Genomic DNA, 21,635 nt, shown 5'->3' on the forward strand with positions numbered 1-21,635 from the left:
CACTTTTCAAGTCTGGTTGTTTTTCTCATATTTTTTTGGCAGTTTTAACGTTCTCAGTAAAATATACGTTTTATCAAAATTTCAGGGGGAGATGATTCCAGTGCTGTATAGTCATCAACGAGGGTCGGTAGCACGGGGCGGTCGCCCCCCTAGAATTTTCAGGGCAAAGGTATTTTAGCCTACGTAAGTCTGCACTGGTAACCCCAGTGAGGACATGTACATAGCACAGATTTGGTAGAAAGTATTTTAGTCTTTGGTGTCCCCAAAGGTAAAAATACTCGACTCAACAGTGATGTTATTGTGATGAAGATTGTTTAATAGTGCTGCCTCATAGTGCAGGAAATTGCATCGAAGAGGTGTTACTTTCAACAAAATCCCCGGACCCCCCTAAACAGAAGGGAGACACGTACGCCCTAAAGGAGGAACAATCGTGATATTCTATGATAAAGTTGTCCAAAATTGATTGCTTTTAGATTGCAACTTTTTAACAATTCCACGGACCCCCTCCCCTCCCCCCGGGCGCTTCGTGCCCTTGAGCTTTTCTGGATCCGCCACTGGTTGTGTGTGGAGGGGGGGCGTGTTATTAAACCTCTGGGATCCAAAGAAAAAAATTACCCTAGAATTCACAAAATTGCACTTACAATATCAATTTTTTTCAATTCCCTCAAAAACGGCCCCTGGGCCCCGGACAAGGGCTCTGCCCCTGCTCCCTGCCAGGGGCCCTACGGCGGGCCCCTGGACCCCACCCATTAAGGGCTTTGCGCCAAGGCGCTCGCGGTGTGCTCGCGCACACTCTTCATTCGCACACAGCAAAATCATCCCCCCACAACTGAGGGAGGACCTGTCTACGCCACTGGTATCAATAATAATTATATATCTGTATTGATAAACTTGTGCAGTTTCAGTGTCATCTCAGATGTTTTGTATAGACTTCCCTATTTTTACGCAAGAGTTATGCGACCAATTATTACGCGACCATTTGCAAAATGTATTATATTTTATAATTTATTTCAATAAATTAAATTCTTGGTGTGAAACTGTGGATTAGGTTTCTGTTTCTGTTTTTGTTGTAGTACGTTGCAGTATCCAAAATTGGCATCGAGGCAACGGAATCGGGAGAGGGCTAATTATTTTAGAATTGATGTTGGCTGCGCTTAGATGTAAATTGCTCAGCACTGTCCGCAGTTACTATGTGGTCACCCAGGTGGTTCCACTGTATCACTGTGTGGACAAAGAAGGAATTCTTGTACTGCATGGTCAGTTTTGTACGCTGGTACGTTGAATCCTTTTGAGTTCAGACGGATGGAACGTTCGTTGATGAGAGCACTGATGAACTCCTCCTTGTTGTATCTGCTAGGTGGTCTCACTCGTATTTTGCCGGTTTTGCACGTCTTTTGCCTGTAGAGATAGGTTAGTCGCATATCACGACGGCGGTTTTGGAGGCTTTGCAGCTGTAGGGACGAGAGCATGCCTGTAACACAGCCTGGAGTTCTGCTGTGGTAGTCCCCTGTGATGAAGCGGGCTGCACGGTGTGTAATAACGTGAAGGTAAACTTGGAAAAAATCTAAAACTCTGTATTCATCAATATTTCTCTCATCTCAAAATTTAAAAAAAGTTTTTAAATCAACCATTTTTAATTAATTCTCAAAGATCACTATTGCATCATCTGTATTTTATTACCCATCACATATTTTACATTTGTGGAAATAACTAACTATACACATATTGTTAAGTGTGTAACCATTACCATGGGTCTACTCAGCAAACCCAATTTCTACTCCATAAGTTTCAAGACACTCAATGCCGTTCTAAGAAACCAATCGAAGCCATACGTTTTACAGTTAATAACTTTATTGTCCCTAACAAATCCAGCAAATGAAACAGCGACCTCAAACAAACGAGAAACACTGGAACAGGTGACACTAGCTGTCAAGTCTAATTTACAAACACCATCTGTGCAGTGTCTCAGTATAAAAATACTTAGCTATACTCAAGTCTACTCGATTCTCAAGCCTCACAAGCTGTGCTGAATGCTGTTTGGTTTACACATTGTCACGAGAAAGCGCCACTTTTACTCTGTCGCGCAGTACGGTACTCATGCTGTCTATTTGTTAACGGATTCCCATGTTTGACTGGCAAGTTTGGTTTACAACATTCTACGCAAACACTGTGATAAGCAAATGTGCTCAGCTATCACCCCTGCATCCTATGAAGCCAGCGAAATAAGCCTTAGGCATTTAAGCCACGTCCCACGAAGGTAGGTAAATGCGAAGGTAGGTAACAACCTGCGCAGTCACATAAACCTGTGTGCTCCAAACTTCATGCCCGCATTCCACGAAGGCAGGGAAATGAGCCCAATCGCATCTCGCTCACACCCCACGAGTGCGCTCGAGACATCATGTCCACACTGCATGCAGGAAGAAAGATGTTCTACTAAATAAGAACCATGCACTGTAAAACATCGCAGGGGCGTGCGGTACAGTAAGTGCTACTACCTGAGATGCCGCCAAGGTAAACCTAGATATGAGAACGAACATTTGTAAACCCAACCGCATGTCGAAGGTCTGCGAAGATCCTTTCTTGCGTTTCTGATTATATTGTGCTCGCTCCCCTTCTCTTCCTCCCCCCTACCTATCTCTCCTGCACTCCCGTTATCTCTACCAACCCTCTTGTTCCCTGTCCACCTCTCTCTCGTTTTCTCTTTCCCCTTCCCTTTCTCGGTCTCACATGACTCTAGTTCACGTAGGCAACAAAGCAGACGCGGTGAAAAGTGCAGATGCATTTTCTTTAACAATATATGCCACATCACATCCGGTGGAGGTTTACCACCACTGTGCAACCGGCGACAAGTACGTGAAGGTTGAGAACATCGTGCTACTCTTGCTTACACTCTGTAAACATGTTTTAAGCATAACCTGAAGCATAAGTTGTATCTTGAAACAGATACACAACTACTGGCAGTCACTTCAGATTGTGTTTCACTAGCAGTTTCGCAACAGGGGGGCTGTACGCCATTTAATAACCATGTATATTCCTCGCTGACGTACTGAATGCAAAATGCTGTAATTTCCATTTCTGGGTGTAGAAGGGAATGGAATACAGAATATTATAAACGTGTAAACAATTGAGTACAATATAGATTGTTATGGTGTGCGACAAAGAACCATCCTCGGACAAACATGCAGCAATCGGTGTGGTTGAGAAGGCAGGTAAGTGTTCCTGTTACAGAGACATGGTACAACGAAATATAACCATATATAAGACATCTGATCAATATGTCCCCTCCTACTCGCTCATCAGAGATAATGTGGCTAGGAGTACAGATTCCTTGATAATGATCCCTACATTTTTCATGCCAAAACATGGTTGCAACAGCATTGCGAACAGTTCCAAATTTTTTTCAAATTCTTAGTGACAAAATCATGACATTATCAAAAATTCACACCACAGACCAAAAGGTTAGGTCTGGTGCAGCGACTGAGGTCAAGCTAGTTCGCGTATCCACCAGTAGGTGTCAGTACACTAAAAAATAATAATTGTTGGCCTGACAACATTTTTAAAGGTGCATGTTTAATGCCAGCACATTAAAGACAAATGAGCACTTAAATGAACATTTAATGCAAACATTATTTGCAACTTCTCGTGATAAAAAAAAGTTGATCGCTTAGTACTAGTGCTTAGTAAAAATACTGCTTTAATTATACATAATTCAAACGAACTTTGAAATTTTTGAAATTTTGGCAGGACTGATGATTACATGCAATTTTAAAAGTACCAGTTAGTCCATAGCAGTGTTTGTTTGGTCAAATCCTGTAATTTTATACATTCTTATGCCACGTAGCAAACATTACCTATGATACGACTTAACAAGGATCAAATTTTCACATCTTAAAACTGTTATCTGGTGCCAGTTTACAAGCAGAACAAATTAATACATATGCAACACATCTGCAGAACTTGGTATGCAAGAGACACTATCACTTTACCTATTAGTCTGGTTATTTCACAAGAAGCTGTTTCGCAGTTTTATACACCATGCCTCCATCACATTTAATGTGCACACAAGTGGTAAACGCTGCTACTGTAATTGAACACTGCTAATTTCTTATAGTTCACCTCTTAGGTGGCCAAGGCTATGGGAAAGAAACATACACATTGCCACCTAGTGAGTAAAACAAGAAAATGTTGGGCGGGCTTGAAACTAGGCACTATTGTCAATACCAATCTCTCAAACCATTTGAATACGTCTAGAGGAAAAGTGCCACAATTTGAATAGGCATGAACATGAATCAAAAACATGAACCCAAATTGTCATGTAAAAAGTGGTTATCCACCAGAGGTTTGGCAGAACCTAGTCTTGCGCGAGTAACAATAGACCATGCTAACAGCAGTTGCCTCCCACAGTCTTGTCATCATCACCTTGCCATGTTAATCGCATCAACATGATCGAAATAATATTTAGTAACAGAGCAGCTCTCGCAAATCTAGTGCATTAACAGTTTATAATAAATAATGTTACATCTACTCTGTGCCTAACGATTTTAGAGTGTAATCGGTCTGGTGGATTAAAAATGGTTGACTTCTTCGAGTGATCAATTCTCGATTGCTCTCACTGCTAAGCTACAGTACAATACGAATCATTCAACCTAGCGAAAATTAATGCGGCTTTTTTTACACGTGATACTTGCTATGCTCGATTCCTCCAACTCTCATATGTACCATCATCAAAACTCACTACAAAATACGGATTTCTACAGCACTGTTGAAAAGCTATGTACAGCATGCTGGCTCGACTGTGTGCGTGTCACGATGGCACAGCCGAGATGATAACAAAGTTCATATGAAAGCAGACGAGGTGTCTCCGTATTGTACATCCTCCTGGTGGAAATTTACAACCACGGGCTGTAGCAGGGAAGGTGGTCTCATGTCCGAATAGCTCTCTCCTCGCGCTGAAGTCGGACACAATTTGATCGGCTCACTCTCCACTACACACAGACTCGTTCCTCAGAATAGCCTGCGCGTGACCAAAAGAGTCTCAGTCATCAACTTCGATAATTGTTAGACATAATCACGTACATTTATGTATTTAGTAACGCAAAGCAATCACTTAAAAGTGGGTGCCCTATAAATTTTCTTTTAGCACAGAGACCTCTTAAATATGCAAATTTTTACAGGGTGCATACACATTTTTGTTAATTCGTCTACTAATTCTGTTATACGAAATATAACCAGTACTGCAATGCGACTGTTGCTGTGCTGAGAATGTTGGAGCAGACGGCAGAAGAGTAGGCAGGAGAGTAGGCAAGAGAGTATACAGGAGAGGAGGCAGGAGGGTAGGCAGGAGAGGAGGTAGGAGCGTAGGCAGGAGAGTAGGCAGGAGAGTAGGCAGGAGAGGAGGCAGGAGGGTAGGCAGGAGAGTAGGCAGGAGAGTAGACAGTCAAGTAGGCAGGAGAGGGCAGGAGAAGAGGCAGGAGGCAGGAGAGTAGGCAGGAGAGGAGACAGTCGAGTAGGCAGGAGAGGGCAGGAGAAGAGGCAGGAGGCAGGAGAGTAGAGGAGAGTAGACAGTCGAGTAGGCAGGAGAGGGCAGGAGAAGAGGCAGGAGGCAGGAGAGTAGGCAGGAGAGTAGACAGTCGAGTAGGCAGGAGAGGGCAGGAGAGTAGGCAGGAGGCAGGAGAGTAGGCAGGAGAGTAGACAGGAGAGTAGGCAGGAGAGGGCAGGAGAGTAGGCAGGAGAGGGCAGGAGAGTAGGCAGGAGAGTAGGCAGGAGAGTAGGCAGCAATGGATGGCAGGAAGTACACTAATTGTTGTAATAGAATTGACACAGAACAGCCTATACATTTTTAAAGCTGTAACAAAATTCTGATTTTATCATGTTGCCACCAAGCAAATACTTTAGCAGCTCTTAGAATTTAACTTACCATCCGAGTACAAAGAACTGGGCTATGCTACATGAAGGAATTCTTATTTTTTGACTCCTCGTTGTCTGCTATCTGCTCTCGTAAAAATAAAACTCTGAAACAAACCAAATACATGAGAAAACCTAGTAAAGGTAATGCAAAGAATTGAATCAATCCACTTGTGCACACCATATCTTCATCGTCACTAACCTACCCTTATAGGCTTATACTGATTCCAGATCATAAACTTCACATATATATACACACACACACATATATATATATATATATATATATCAGGGCGCAAAATTAGCACCGGCCCACCGGCACATGCCGGCAAGTTATTTGGAAGGCCGGTAACATTGGCAAAACACCGGCCCTCCGAGCCGGTGGTTTCAGCCGTGTTAGCGAGTACCTACATTTTTATTTATAGCATTAATGAGCAAATAGCCTACATTACTGTTTTACCTGAAGGATATCACGCCATAATTTATCAACATTTTACAATGTAATAAACTGCTTACAAGTAGTGATTTAGACTACCCATTGATAGTTTGTTATTTGCTCTGTCAAACAGATCCACAAAAAATCATAGCTGTGATTTTTACCCTTTAAATGAAAAAACCTTGGAAGAACATGTTTACAGAAACGTGAACATTTGCTTTGTGGGTGCGTCTATGTTAAAGAAATAAACAAACTCATTGGTAATACTGCTATAATAACAGCATTTAGGAACCAGATACAGCTGATCGATCGTTTTTCTGACGTTAAATATTCTGTTATTAAAAGCACTCTTCCAATTAACCTCTTGCACAGACCTACATCCATTGTGGTTGGGTTTGTTTTGGGTTTTTTGGGTACTTGAGAACTAACCAAGATGACAAAAAAGTTGTGAAAATCATCAACTTCATTGCACATCAACGGCTTATTTAGAACATTTCACAATATTTTAGTAATGCAACAATGCCCACAAGTATGACACATAAACGATGCTATCCCACTTTAACGTTTAATCAAAAGCTAATCACTAACCAAACCACAGCTCAAATGCTGTGCCAGGTCATGACAAACGAGGCATCATGAAAAGAATAACGATGAAGAAGAATGAGTAAACAAGAATGAGGTTAGATGCAATATTTCACAGATTACTGACAGACCTTTGCTCCTGCAGAGTTGACATAATTTCCTGCACTCGCACCATGGATCGCGCCGACTTCAGCTCAGCTGACACCTGCGTGCACTGTAGGTTGCCGTACCCATTGGCTTCTTCGCTGAATCGATTGGCCTAACATAAAAAACAACGTTAGACGCCTATCTGTTACTTTACTTACCTGTTACTCCATTTATTATATTACCTGTAATATTAGTTACTCATTGTTAGTTAATTTTAGTGTCTAAACTGGCTGTAAAAACTGGTTTGTAAATATTTTGCCATTACTGCTCGGACTACGAAGAAAGATTTTGTATTTTCCTGTTTCTCGTATTGCAGGACTTGCTACATCAGATATTTTTACTAGTAATTACTGCAACTGGCATCACATATATATCACCACTGTGTCCGAAATAAACCTCAGCCTCCTCACTGGCAATTATGAAACATGGCATATCGAACATCTTACTATCCGAACACTGCGGGTGGCATTTCAAATATCTTACCTGCCAAGCACCATAAATGGAACAAGAGATACCCCGCCTTACAAACAGCACAGGTGGCCTGCAAGGTTATTCACCTGTCGTTCAGCATAGTCAGCCTGCCAGCCTGTCAAATGGCCCATCAGTGCAGAATTGTAGTAATTTGCTAATGACGGCGACAAACTTGCAGTCGATGGCCGTATCGCTGCTGCTAACGAGCTCGTTGTTCCCAGGGAAGCGATGTTCTGTAGTGAGCTGGCTCCAGGCAGTGCTGGGCTTGGGGACGGGGTATCACGACTGACAGAGACATAGCACAGTGTGTTAGAACTACGATACAAAATACTGGGTTGCCTCCAATCACTGAAGAACACAATTATAACTAGAAAGGGCAGTTGTCGCCAACTACATGTATCCCCCGTGTTCTCCCCAAGATGTGTAAGTATACGAAGTTTGGTCACGCTGGGTCAATTAGGGGCCGAGTTATAGAGCAGAAGAGAAATATGATGAAGGTCAAGGTCAATGTCAAATAAAGGTTGCAGTGACCATGGTTTTCGGTACGCGACACACGCTTCTCCAAGATGTGTAAGTTACCCAAAGTTTGGTGGGCGCTAGGTATTAGGGGCCAAGTTTACGGCGCGGAAAGAAATATGATCAGGTCAAAGTAAAGTCACATAAAGGTCGTAGTGAACCTGGTTTTTTGTAACGCGTACACACCTTCTCCGCCCAGATGTGTAAGTATACCCAAGTTTGTAGGCTAGAGTCAATATAGGAGGCGAGTTTATAGAGCGAAGGGAAATATGAATGCACAAGTCAAGTAAAGGTGCAAGAATAAGGTCGTAGTGAGGCGTGGTTTGTAAGCGCTAAGGGTCAATTAGGGCCGGTTATAAAGCAGAGGAATATGATCAGGCGTCACTGTATAAGGATCTAAATAAGGTCGGCAGTGACACTGGTTTTGGTAACGCTGCGCACTTCTGCGCAAGATGTGTAAGTATACCAAGTTGGTGCACGCTAGTCATTAGGGGGCGGCGTTTAGTTATAGAGCGGAAGAGAGAATATGATCATAGTCAAGGTAAAAGGTCAATAAAGGTCGGCATGTGACGTAGGTTTTCGGGTAAGGCGCTGCCACCTTCTCCCCAGACGTTGTAAGTAGAGCCAAAGTTTTGGTCAGGGCTAAAGTCAATTAAAGGGGCCGAGTTATATGAGGGGGAAGGAAAATATATGCAAGGTGCAAAATAAAGGTCGCAGTGAACCTGGTTTTAGGTACGGCTGCCACGGCTTCTCGCCGGACAATGATGTGTAATGGTAAGAGCGAAGTTTGGTAGCTAGTCTAATTAGGGGTCGAGTTATAGAGCGGAAAGGAAAATCTCTGCGGCGGACCGAGCGGTGGCGGCGGCTGTACAGACATGAAACCATAGTATCCCCACCGACTTCGTCGCGGGGGATACAATAACTACCAAAAACAATAATGTAAAAACGGTTCGTTGACGTTCTTTCACAGCAATCACACACAACATTGCATCTGCACTGGTGAATGTAAATGCTGCGAGTACATAACGGTTAGCAACTTACCCAGATGTCCCTCGGCTAGCTTCGGATGGGCTTCTGTAGGCATCATCCTCTCCCGGGTCACCTGTGGGCAGAGGTATCATGTGTACTGGAGGTGGGGCGCCAGCTGGTCGAGGCGAGATGTGCGAGACACTCTGAGACGGCAGTGGGTGCGACGACATTACTGAAGTATGTGCACCACCTAAGCAGTAAAAGAACATATAAGTGATTCGTTTAAACATGCACAGTAATACGTTGGTACCAACCTGCATTTAACATAGAGACATGGAGTGTGTTCACCATTTGGTAACATTGATATATAATAATGACACCAAGCCAGATGACAAGACTGATTTTCTTGATGACAAACTGATCAAGGGAAAGACGAACAAATTCGCATCAACATTTACGATGAATAATAGTGAAACATCGTTTATTTATCAAAATCAACACATTAAGAGGAAAGCGACACGACTAAATTGCAAGCAATTAAAAACCTGTATGTTGATAACGTGAGTTGCATTACCTGCTAGGTTTACAAGCCCGCCTTGCAATTGAAAACGGTTCATGAACTTACTTGTTTGCTGTGAGAACAGTAGAGCCTGCTGTATCGTCTGCAGAGCTGTAACAGAAAAACATAACTTTTATTTGTCATGAATCATCAAATAAATTATAGAAAAGTGAGATTGTACGACCTCAATATGTGGCTCTGGCCTCAGTTACCCTCTCAGAGGGATGTTAATAGGACTTTCTTACTCTTCGTCTTCCACCCAACCACCAAAGTGAGCGATTAGCCTCCAAAAAGAAGCCAACAAAATATGATCACTAAAGATTAATTAGCTAGCTATTTCAAAAGCTAGGTGCCATCACAGCTCAGAACTCAATAAAGTATATGATTAGTGGCCATTATTCGCGTGCGCACCTTCTTGAGCTGTGATTTCGTGCTTGCCGGCGCTGGTGGCCAGCTGAGAGATGATCTGGGCCGCGACCGCCGCATGTGCTGCACCGGCTAACGTGTCGCGCATCTCCGTCGGAGTGCTGCCTGGTGACATCGACAAACTGCGCGGATCTGTCGCGAAAACAATAGCACGTAAGAGATATCACGCTCGTGTCATATCATGTCTCGTCAAACATTTTCAAGTCTTTTTACGGCTAACGCAGTTTCACTCGGAACAAGCTAAAAGATGAAATTGACAATTTAAAAGTACCAGTTAGCTAAAAGTGCAAATCAAAACCGAAATTGATTAGGAGTCTGTTAATTTTAATTAGCAAATTTATTGGCGAAGATGAGGTCTAGTGCAAAATGCCTATTGGGGCTTTCACGATACCAGTAATCTTTATGAAATTTTTTAACGATTGCACATATGGAGATGCACACCTATGTTTGGTTCGCATTCACAATGAATTAACTCGCAAATCTAGGTGATCTGCGCACTGGTGTCGCAGGATCTGCTCCTCAAGACGTCAAGTAACTACAAGTATACATCATGGATATAACATAGCAAGAGAACCAACCCTGGTTGCCCGATGAACACCGTTGGCGTGATCGCTCCACCTCCTGCGCTTGAGCATGCGCATGAGACATCCGGTGGCCTGAATCGCTGTTTTGAGATAGCGAATTGTTTCTATGCTGTCTTGAATGTTCTGCTGGTCTTCTGTCACTGGAATGTTTCTCTGAAATTCGACAATTGTTGTAAGCTAGCGTTAATCATCCCTTCTGCGATAATAAACATTTCCAAAAGCTTCAGTGCAAGGCTACACTCAGGGCTGGCTATTACATTTTAAAGCCAAACAGTAATACACTTACATATTTAATTAATTGCCATTCAAAATTATTTTTTAGAATCATTGTGAGAAAGTCATAGTTGAATCTGTCTCTTGTTTGGCTTATACAATCTTGAATTAAGCATTTATTTTCTTCATAACTCAACAACCCAAAGAACAGATGAGATTCAATTAAGATTTAACAACTAACCAGGAATACTAAGCTCTACTGTCAGAATAGTTTCAGTGAAACTCCATAGCAATAACTGAGTCTGACCATGTGATTACCTTCTCCTTGGTTATATTTTTTCACTACTTACCATGCCTATCAGTATGGGAGTAGCCTCTACTCAATTCCTTCATCTTTGGATCTGGCAGCTCAAGCGGCGTGTTGCTAGATGTCGTGGGCCTAGAAAATAATAAAAAACTGTTAAAACTTCCTCACGTAGTGTCAGGGGTAGAAATTAGTTTGAAAATTTACAGGCCAGCCGGGCCTGTAGGTACAGGATTTTCCAGGCCCGCCAGGCAAATTTTACAGGCCGGGGACAGTTTTGCATGCTGGGGGTAGATTTTCCACGGGCCCGTCGGGCTTGCTAGTATTAGAATTGTCAGGCCCGAGCCTTAAAATACGGGTATCGGCATCGGGCCCGCGGGCCCCTTAGGATTTCGACCCATGAGTGTGATTAGGTAAAGGTAGCAACAGCACAACCACAAATCCAATGTCATCACTAAACCCACATCACACACAATCGGCTGCCAATTGCGAACGTACCCAAACGGATTCTCTCCAGTCGTTATCCACCGGTTTATCCAGTCTTTGGGCTTTTCCCACTGCGATACTTCAGTCTTACAATTGTAGTAATACTTCTTACCCGAAGAGCTGATTTGCTCAGACCAGTCACCGAACGTCTGCAACAGCGAAACGATGTTGATCGCAATGTAGCCTCACCAAAGACCCACTGAAACCACTCGGAAACAAAAACTTGATCTGATTTACTAAGACTACATACTCTGTATTACAGTACTGATCCTGTGCCCTTCTGAAGTCACAATCACCTCACTTCTCAGCCTACTTAGCCAATTTAAAGTGCCTTTTGTTCCTGCCACCTTTTGTTCTAATTGTGGGGTTGTATTTCAAGCAACCTCCTCCTAGTTTGCATCATTTCCAAAACCATTCTTACTAGGAGATTGAGAATCAGGCAACAGGCAGCAGATAGAATATCACAGCAATGAAACTCACACCAAACGATAAAATCACTAAATGGTGCACACTGATGGAAAAAACATTTCCCCACCATGTGTACACGAGGTTAGAAAACCTCTTGATCAGTGGACACAGAACGTTTTTCAAAGGCAGGTTTATCTAAAACTGTATTACTTTTAAGAACCAGGTAAACATACCCATTATATTGGCAATAATCTCATAGAGAGTAAAACATGTATATCACGCATCCTTTTGAGAATATTTCTTATCTGGGAATTAAATCTTAATTCTCACTCAACAGATACATGGCAAGATTTGCCATAATCACTATTCAAAACACGCCCTTCCTCCTAGCACACCGGCACACGTAGCTACACACAATCATGGATGAACACATGCAAGATGCACTGAGACATACACAGCTCACACAGCCATCACCCATGGTCTCACACATGTATGCACACAATAACACTGAATACTCACTTCAAGCTTGGTCCTGTCATGATTTGTATTGCGGTTGTCATTGACAGCCTTTGGTGTTAAGTGGTGACTGCTACTTGTCTTGCTATCTAATTTGCCACTGTTATCTGTAATTAAAATTAAATAAAAAATAAATTATGTATATAGATTTGCATTCTTTCTAATTCAATGTTCAAAAACAGTTCAAGAACATCTTAATATTGGTACATGGTAGCATGCAATTAATTCATTTCCCCATGCAAAACTGGTAAAAAAAAGCAACCCATCTATTTCACAGCACTTACTATTCTACACTAATAGATTGTAAACAATTAAGCCTACTTTAAAGATATATTTCTATAATGTCTATCTTACTTAAAAATTACTAGCATAGTCAATACCTGAACATTTGCAATATATAATATATAAATCAAGGTTCTCCCCAGAAATATCAGAAAGCGCCATGTCGAACTATCAGTCAGGCACTTCATACCTGATTGCTAACCATGCATCAATCAATTATGCGTGTCATAATTGTCCCCAATGAACTCACACGAACACGAGACTCAGTCAGTTTTGGGACGTATATATAAAGCTAAAAACACAGCATGGCTGTGGTGGGATTGTCAAAAGTAAGAGATGAAAATTAAAGCATGTGGGAGGATTTATTGGAAGACACAAACTAGCTTCAGCTTAAAGGAATGTTTTTTTTACCTATCTTTTCAATGAATCACAGAATAACCCACTGAAGCCCCTACATTAAATTTAATGCTCTTCTAGCTATAGATTTCTGACATAAAACTACTTCTATACTTCCACATTTTTTACCATTAAGTATTTATAAATAATATACAAAAAATCATCATTATAGTGATCAACACCTTGCTCTACACCTCTATGTATACTATCAGGAGTAGATAATAGAAGATTCTTCTATTATCTACTCCTGATACTATGTACAGTTAGATGGAAAACTTGGGGACTGCACATAGAAAAATGTGTCAAATTCTTTACCTAGTCTCAAGCCTGTATATACATATATATATACAGGGCTCTCTCTGGACATTTTAAAGTTTGAGCCAAGACTTGGTGAACCACCAGTTATTTTTTAGCCACAAATGAAAAACTATAGACACTGTTCACTTTATCGCATGTGCTATAAAGCAATGCATAAACAGTTGATGGGTATGAGGTGTACAAAAACATTTTATGACACGACACTGCAATTTTGACGATTCCATTAGTCAATCGTAAGTTTGTGAGCAGTTAAATCGTTCGCCAATTGTATTCGCCACAGTATACGTAGTAAAATTGCCACTGTTATCTATTTATCGCATTTTGCAAAACCGGTGTGCGAGATGCGACATGGGTAGCCCGGTGTAGTATATATATATATATCAATTATATATATATATATATATATATATATATATATATATACACATAGAGATAGATAGATAATTTACCTAATCTATATAACACTTATATGATTTCTCAGGAAGACATCATAATGTATGTTTATCATAATTATGTTTGAGAACTAATAATGGGGGACACCACCAATTTCTCTACATGCTATATCATATTAACACTTACAGCATATTTTTAAATAATAATGTTTAAAACGTTATATAATTTATGACATGTTTCACTTCTTTTTTTCCTAATTTTTTTTTTGATATTTTCATTTATCACTAAATACTATTTAACTATAAATATTTCCATTTAGCATACACAATTTAAATATGTGTATATTCTAACTGAAACTAAATTTAATATAAAAAAATGCAGTTGGTAATTTATATGTAATTTCAACCTTGCGCAATTCAACCACATTAGGGGCGACACAAGTACTGGTACAACCTGCACTTTTACCATACGATTAATGACAGTTTAATACTACAAAATTCTATATTTTTATATATATTCTTAAACTGTACATAATTTGTTAACCTAGTTCAGGTATTCGTTAAGGTATATTGCACTACTACCATTAATATACATAGCATTCATAGCCATAACATTATACCATGACCATTTCCTCTACTTTTGAGCTGCTCTCGGTCTTTTTCCTTTTCACGTTCTCGTTCCTTCTCTCGTTGCCTCTGGGCATATGAGGACTTGTGATGATATGAATGTGGACTTCTGGAGTCTTCCTTGCTAATAGGGCTGTCAGCTTTTCGAGCCGGAGTTCCATTATTTGTTGGACTAGCATACTTCCCCAGACTCTGAAGATCAATTGAAAACACGTTTACTGGTGATAAAAGTAGTACAATATTGACTAAATTTCTCCCATACAATTTCACTTTGTCTTTGACTGTCACTCTAGAGAATATTTTCCAAAGATAAATATTCGAATCCTCTGATATATGAATGAAATCCCAAACTATATACAGCGAAATCCCATTTGGCGTTACCTTGATCTGATGGGTTTCTAACGATTCATGATACCTGAAATGAGTAAAAATGTCAACATCACATGATTATAATAATATCAGGTCAAACCAGTAACTCAACAATAACATAACATTATTTCCAAACTCTGCAACAAAAAACAAGCAAGTGAAGATAACTTGTAACTGTGAGACGTTGTTATGTAATAAAATTTAACAGGTTTTATATTATTATTACTATTACTATTAGTATTAGGCCTAGCTATCTCTCAATCACAAATTATCTTCATCAACAAAGTTTGTAGTACTGACTGTATCGCATACACGTCCCTTATTTTGAGTACACAATATAGCCATTTACCCATCGCTGAGTCTTGGAATTTTCCTTGCATGCATTACCATCAATGCAAGTATAATGTTGGTCAGGGTAAATATTGTATTTGTATACGATTGGGACCAAAATAAACTTTAATTGTCAGAGAACATAAGATTACGACGATGACAGATGGACGCCATGACACATACGGGTACTTATCACTTTATTTCCGACTTCTGCCGACAGAGAACGCAGAGCGCATCCGCAAATATCAAAACATCAAAACAAGACAAGCAAAGCAGCCCCTTTGCTCATTCAATTCATTTCACGTGCTCCTAAATTATTAACTATTTTTATAACTCATCAATAGTTGCCATATCATTTTCTTCTGTACTGTATTGGAAATATTTAGCTATCGTACTCGTTGCGTGTAATCAGTCAGTCGGAAAATGAACTCTTTACTTAGCTGTGAGTGTGAGTGTGAGTCTGACTGTCAGGCTGAGTCAGCATGACATTGCAAGACACGCCAAAGGCAGAGGTGAATCCTGAAGTTACGGCAGTTTGAGCCTGGATGCTTTGATCATAAGCTTGTCACTGTCATGGAAACAGAACTTGACACTACTGAGACCGAGATTGATAATGTGGCAGCATCTGAACACTGTCACTGTGGGTACGTAGATGTGTATGCATGTTACGGCCCGTAGCCAGGGGGGGTTCGGGGGGTTCGAACGAACCCCCCCCCTAGCAAAAATAAAATTTTGTTGAAAATTTGCAAGAATTTCACCTCAGGTCGCTCCATTTTAGTGTAATAATTGCAAAATCTCCATCGTGCGGGAGGGTGAACAGTGAACACCCCCCTCCCACACCCTCCCCCCGCTCGGTCGCTTGGCTCCCTCGCCTGGTCGCTTCGCGCCCGAGCAGGGGCGTGTACAGGGGGGGTCCAGGGAGTCCAGACCCCCCCTTGCTCGCGCAGAAAACGCATCTGAGGGGGTGTAATTTTAAAAAAGACCCCCAGACCCCCCCTTCGCGTGCTCTAACTTTGGGTTACGGTTTGACCCCCCCCCCCCTGGTACAAATCCTGTACACGCCCCTGCCGAGCAAATTGCTAACATTGAAAAACGAACCCCCCCAACATAAAGCTGGCTACGGGCCTGCATGTACTTGCACTAGGGCCGTACTCCTCACACTGTAGACTGTAGTGTAGGGCGTGTACGGTACTATTAGTATTACTATTAGTATTAGTATTACTCCCAGGGTCTATGTCTCCCTGGGTACTGCCGGAACGTACCCTGGGTACGGTCCGGTATACCGGAACGTACCCTGGTACTATCTTAGTAATATGCCGGACCGTACGGCGTAACTCGCCTACTCCACTAACGAGTCTAGGGAGTCGCCTACGCCTACTCCCTAACCTTAACCCTAACCATATCAGATGGTTACTAGGGTACGTTCCGACAGTACCCAGAGTGACATAGACCCTATCAGCATTAGTATTACTGTATAATATGATTTATTGATTATGAATGTGATATATTATTAATATTACTTTAATACTTGTGCTTCTAGTTCAACTATCGGTACTATATGGCGATATATCATGCAGTGATATTTAAAATGATTGATTTCTCTGTCATTCATTTTATATATATAACTTATAAACTTGGTTGAGTTTTTGAAGAGTGCTTTATTTAGATTTTTCGTGTGTATTATGTGTATATCATGTCATCAGAAGTTATTCATCTTGGGTATTTTTCCAAACACTTCTTTGACAAGGACATGACTAATCGTTACTATATAGTATATATAGTGCTTGTCATGGAATAGTGTGAGAAGTTAGAGGAGGGGAGAAGGGGGAACAGATAGCAATGAAGATTCAAGAAGGTAGCAAATATTTATATTTATATGGATATGGAGAATGGGAAGGTGGAAGAGGTAGAGAAGAGGAAGATAGGAGAAGTGGAGGAGAGGAAAATTGAAAATATAGAGCCTATAGGGGAGGAAGGTAGTCCTGAGAGGTAAAGGAGTGAAAGATGGAAGAAGTAGAGGCAAGCAAGGTGGTAGACGTAGAGGTAGAGGAGGGTAACTAATTGTAGGAGGTAGGGATGGCACAGAATATGGATTATATGGAGGTCTTTCTCTATCCCCTCTTACACCTTCACCTCTTTCACCTCTTTCACCTCATCCTCTGCCTTAGTCAAACCTCCTTTACCTCACCCCTGTACATACTCCCCCTCCCCTTCTAGCTCCTCCAACTTCTTGCTATCCTATACTTCTCCATCTTTCCCACATTTTCTTTCTGCTTTACCTTGGTCAACAACAACAATAAATCTTTAAGTGATATTCAAAGATGCATTGTTAATAAAGCTTTTTATATGTGTGGTTAGGATGTTGAAACCCACAACAAAGATCGCACATCTACTATTCCCATGAATCTACTTTTAAAAATATTGAATATTATACATCTGCTGGTATCGTTGTCACAGCTGCTACGAGAATTTGGTTGTAATAATTTAATGTGCACTTAAAATCCTTCAGGAAACTAGAAAAGAATGTGGATAGGAGGCAAAGACAAGACAGGCTTTTCCTCTGGCATGGCTGTCAATTGGACTGTATGCCGAATTGCTATTCACAATTAACATCAAAGAGCATCATTCAGGTGTCGTGCAGCAACACGCACATATTTGTTCTTACATCTGATGGCCAGCTGTTCAGTGTCAGCAAGACACAGCAAGGGCAGCTTGATTTCGAAAATGTACCGACTGTGCCGGATCCTCGTATCATCCCAGCTCTCAGCGGCCGCTTTGTGACTCAGGTTGACTGTGGTTTAAGCCACTCGGCATGCGTGTGTGATCATGGCGATGTATTCTGCTGGGGCTCGTCTTCGTTCGGGCAGTGCGGCACTGAGGCGCGACTGGTGCCGGTACCCCGGCAAGTGCTCATAGTGCGCAAGGCGCAAAAGTGCAAGCACGGCGTAATGCGGAAGGGAGATGTGGTTGCCGCCCAGCAGGTGGCCTGTGGCAGCAAGCACACGATGGCGGTGTCTGCACAGCACGAAGTATGGGTGTGGGGCGAAGGCATAGCACTGGGACTCACCACAGTTAAGCGGACGTTGAAACCGAGGAAGATAGACTTCCTCGATGGCGAAAAGGTGCTGTCGGTCGCGTGCAGCGCCGAACACTGTCTCGCGATTGTCGAGAAGGTGAGGGACTGCAAGGAGACGTGCGCGTATCCGGTCGAGCACCCCAACCGCGTGTCGACCTGCTCCATCTGCGACGGGGAGTACTACACGGTGAGGGACGAGCGGGACACGGTGGTCATCAGTGGCAGTCACGTCTGTCCCCTCGGCTTCGCGGTCAAGGAGCGCGCGGCCATTGGCGGTCGGCAGCAGAGCGTTAGCACCGAAGACCTCTCTGTTGGCACAGCCCGCACACTCGTGCGACTCATGAGTGCTAGCGACGAAGACTTGAGAACTTTGCGGGGGAAACTCGGTGGCAAGTTGCCGCCATTTCAAGCTAGCGAAGATGCGTCGACCGACCACCAGAACGAGGGAACTTCGAAGGTTTCCTCATTGGAGGATGTCGTATGTAATTTGGCAGGTGCTCTCAATTTAGAAACTACATCTGACGGGCCGACTGAAGCAGATGCCATCACGGATCGCGAAACGGGTGTTGCTGGAAGCTGTGAGGAAGACAATGATGCCACTGCCTGCGTGAGCATGTGCGTGCCGGCCATCGCTGCGGAATCGGACGTGAGTCACGATGTCGTGGCTGAAGCAATGGCTGCGGTTGATGCAGATTCACAGCCGCTTCAAGAGCCGCAATGCGAAGGTCGTAGGTCATCATCGGCATTCATCGACGGCAAGGCAGCACGTGAGTTTCTCGCGAGGCAGTTGTCTGCCGACAGCTACAAGTCTCTGCACAAGACACTCGGTGCCGTTATGAGCACCGTGCCGGTGTCTCAAGGTGTGAATACGGTCGAGTTTGTCAAGGACAATGTGAACTTTATTACGACGCAGGTGAAGGACAACGTTAATTACCTGACGACACACGTCATGAGCAGTGTTCCTAGGTGAGCAGGGGCCCGTTGTCAGAAACATCGTAAAGTTAATGCTGAAGTTAATGCTGCGATAACACTTACGACTAATGCTAATGTTGTGAGACTAGCGTTGACAGAAACACATCGCAGTTATTAGAAAACTTACGATAACAGGAACTTCATCACAAGGCTGCTGATTGGATGAGAATCAATCACAAAATTCAAATTCATACACATTTATTGTACATCACAGTAATTTATGCATATTATGATGGCTAACCACATATAAATAATATTTGATGAAAAACGACGTGGTCATGAATTTATTCTGCACAACAAGACAAATTCTCACACTAGACGCGAGACGCGAGAGTCGTGGCAAGCGTGGAAAACCTTTAGAACAAGAGAACAAATGCCATACGCCATTTGTAAATGTATTGTTTTGTTTTATTAGTGGTAGATAATTAATGATTTTGACGTGTTTTTCAAGAAAAACACACATTTTATTCATTATTATATAATATAATATCACTATAATTGTAATTCGTAGTGTAAATGTGTTATTTTCAATTTAATATTAAAGTTACGAGAGGGTCTGGGCTGTCGTAATGTTATGAGGAAATTTCCGAGGATTTTTCGTTCTCGTAACCTTACGATGTTTCTGTCAACGGTTTACGAGTGGAAGTTAATGGTAAGACTAATGTTGCGACTAATTTTGTTTCTGACAACGGCCCCCAGGTATAGTATCTATATATATTAGAGTATGTATAGTTTCTTTTTGTAGGTGCATGTAATTGCTTTTACGAAAAGATGTCAGAGAATATTATCATTAGTTTTAAGTATCTATATAAGTGAAAGACTTCTAGTCATAATAATTGGCATAAATTAAGTAATGCTTACAAATATTTCTGCCCCTGTCAATGAACTAAACATTGTTTTTTTTTAAAGATTAATTATATGTGTAAAAACACTTAATGTTTAATAGTGTAGTAAGAGTGGTGGTTTTCTTTGATTCCTGACAACTGGCCCCTGGATGTTAGACCTACTACAGTAGCTACGTTCTGATAAATTCCAACCTTGTGATTCGATGGATGGATAGAGCTTGATCTTTATGCACTGTGTATATATAGGTGTTGATCAAGGGCTTAGAAATGGCATCTTGTTATCATATTCTGCTAGCTTGTCTTTACTTGTAAGTGTATTTGCTGTACTTGTTAAGATATATTATCTTTGTTATTAGGTTAAACTTCTTCTCTGGACGTAGTGCTAGAGACAACATCTCTTTATCATCATCTAATGCTGAGATGGAGATGCTCACAGATGATGATGGCTTCAGTGAAGGAACAGATTCATCAACCCCACCACAGGTCTGTGTATATATAGTCTGAAAGTAAAATAGTAGGGTAGGGCTAGTACTGTGGCTGTACTGTGGCTAGTACTAGTATAGTGGCTGTGACCTTGCACCAAAATAGTTTGATTCTTGATGCAGCTTATCATCACTGATAGAAGATAGTTCTCTTATATTTACTGATCATCTATATATATAGAGTATGCACAGTTAGGCAACTATTGAATCGTTTCTCGATTGTCCTAGCTCAACCGAGAAGTAATAAATAAGCCCACACAAAATTGTTATGTCATAGGCCTATATTTGCTTTCCTATTCTATAGGCAACCCTAATAGTTTCTTGCCTACAACCCTATACCTGGCATGCTAATAAAATAGGTTCTACCATAATAGTGTATAATACGTGCTCACATGCAGAATATGGTAATTCATTTGATAGCCATGCTTGGCTAATAGTTGTGGTAATGCTTATAGAGTGTTCGTGTACTGTAAGAGGCACTATTTGATTCTAGTTTCTCACACAATATCTTTAATATAATTATGCAATCTCATTATCATATTTGAAGCAAAGATTTTGTTTTCCCAACAGTTTTCATATTTTCCCAGCTGTGCTGATACGCGCTGCATGGTACACTTTGCATACTGTAAGGCTAACATGTCTTAGAACACTCACACATTATATTCACTTATCTGTTTATACGTGTCAACATTAATACTAATAGCAAGTTATTATTGTATCTCACGAGTTGCCATTGAAACGTAACACATAACGTGCACTTGTTTGGTAGCAGTAATTTCATATTTCATTTTCGGAAATCTCAGGAATCGCAGGTGTAAGTTTGCTGTTCATTTGTTGGTTTATAACCTATAGCAGCATAATCTCGTAGTAACTTTTATGCTGGAGCAATCCGTAGTATGTCCACCAACAGGTAAGACCAATTTGTCTACATGTATGAATTTTTCCATTTATTTTGGAGATAATAATTTTAATATTATCGTGTATATGGATTATTGCAGTCAACACCAGAGAAGAAAGGGTTGTTT

The 21,635-nt window shown here is 41.5% G+C and overlaps 2 protein-coding genes across 6 annotated transcripts in view; one reads left to right on the plus strand and one right to left on the minus strand.

The window, feature by feature from the left end:
* Window positions 1-1,655: 1,655 nt before the first annotated feature.
* On the minus strand, window positions 1,656-15,416 carry LOC106821017 (WW domain-containing adapter protein with coiled-coil-like). Of its 4 annotated transcripts, none has more exons than XM_014825651.1 (14): window positions 15,255-15,416; window positions 14,918-14,951; window positions 14,536-14,728; window positions 12,525-12,628; window positions 11,610-11,746; window positions 11,158-11,246; window positions 10,589-10,747; window positions 9,996-10,142; window positions 9,651-9,695; window positions 9,098-9,275; window positions 7,627-7,825; window positions 7,054-7,181; window positions 5,918-6,011; window positions 1,656-5,014 (listed from the first exon to the last, which is right to left on the minus strand). In XM_014825651.1, exons 1-13 carry the CDS (start codon window positions 15,293-15,295, stop codon window positions 5,945-5,947), a joined length of 1,521 nt encoding a protein of 506 aa, XP_014681137.1. In that variant the 5' UTR covers window positions 15,296-15,416; the 3' UTR covers window positions 1,656-5,014; window positions 5,918-5,944. The 4 variants fall into 4 exon arrangements, 3 of the variants coding, with proteins under 3 accessions (XP_014681137.1, XP_014681138.1, XP_014681136.1); XM_014825652.1 differs by having other exon boundaries at window positions 9,098-9,158; window positions 14,530-14,728; XM_014825650.1 differs by having other exon boundaries at window positions 14,530-14,728.
* A 55-nt stretch (window positions 15,417-15,471) lies between these two features.
* LOC106821018 (alsin-like) overlaps window positions 15,472-21,635 on the plus strand; it is a 29,892-nt gene continuing 23,728 nt past the window's right edge. For both annotated transcript variants that reach the window (XM_014825653.1, XM_014825654.1), the window contains exons 1-4: window positions 15,472-15,879; window positions 17,745-19,277; window positions 20,485-20,611; window positions 21,609-21,635. The exon at window positions 21,609-21,635 is cut by the window's right edge and continues 104 nt beyond it. In XM_014825653.1, coding sequence (XP_014681139.1) covers window positions 15,809-15,879; window positions 17,745-19,277; window positions 20,485-20,611; window positions 21,609-21,635 — 1,758 coding nt within the window. In that variant the 5' untranslated portion in view covers window positions 15,472-15,808. The remainder of the gene's footprint in view (window positions 15,880-17,744; window positions 19,278-20,484; window positions 20,612-21,608) is intronic.

The sequence above is a fragment of the Priapulus caudatus genome, unplaced genomic scaffold (assembly GCF_000485595.1).
Source record: "Priapulus caudatus unplaced genomic scaffold, Priapulus_caudatus-5.0.1 Scaffold55, whole genome shotgun sequence".
NCBI classification, from domain to species: domain Eukaryota; kingdom Metazoa; phylum Priapulida; class Priapulimorpha; order Priapulimorphida; family Priapulidae; genus Priapulus; species Priapulus caudatus.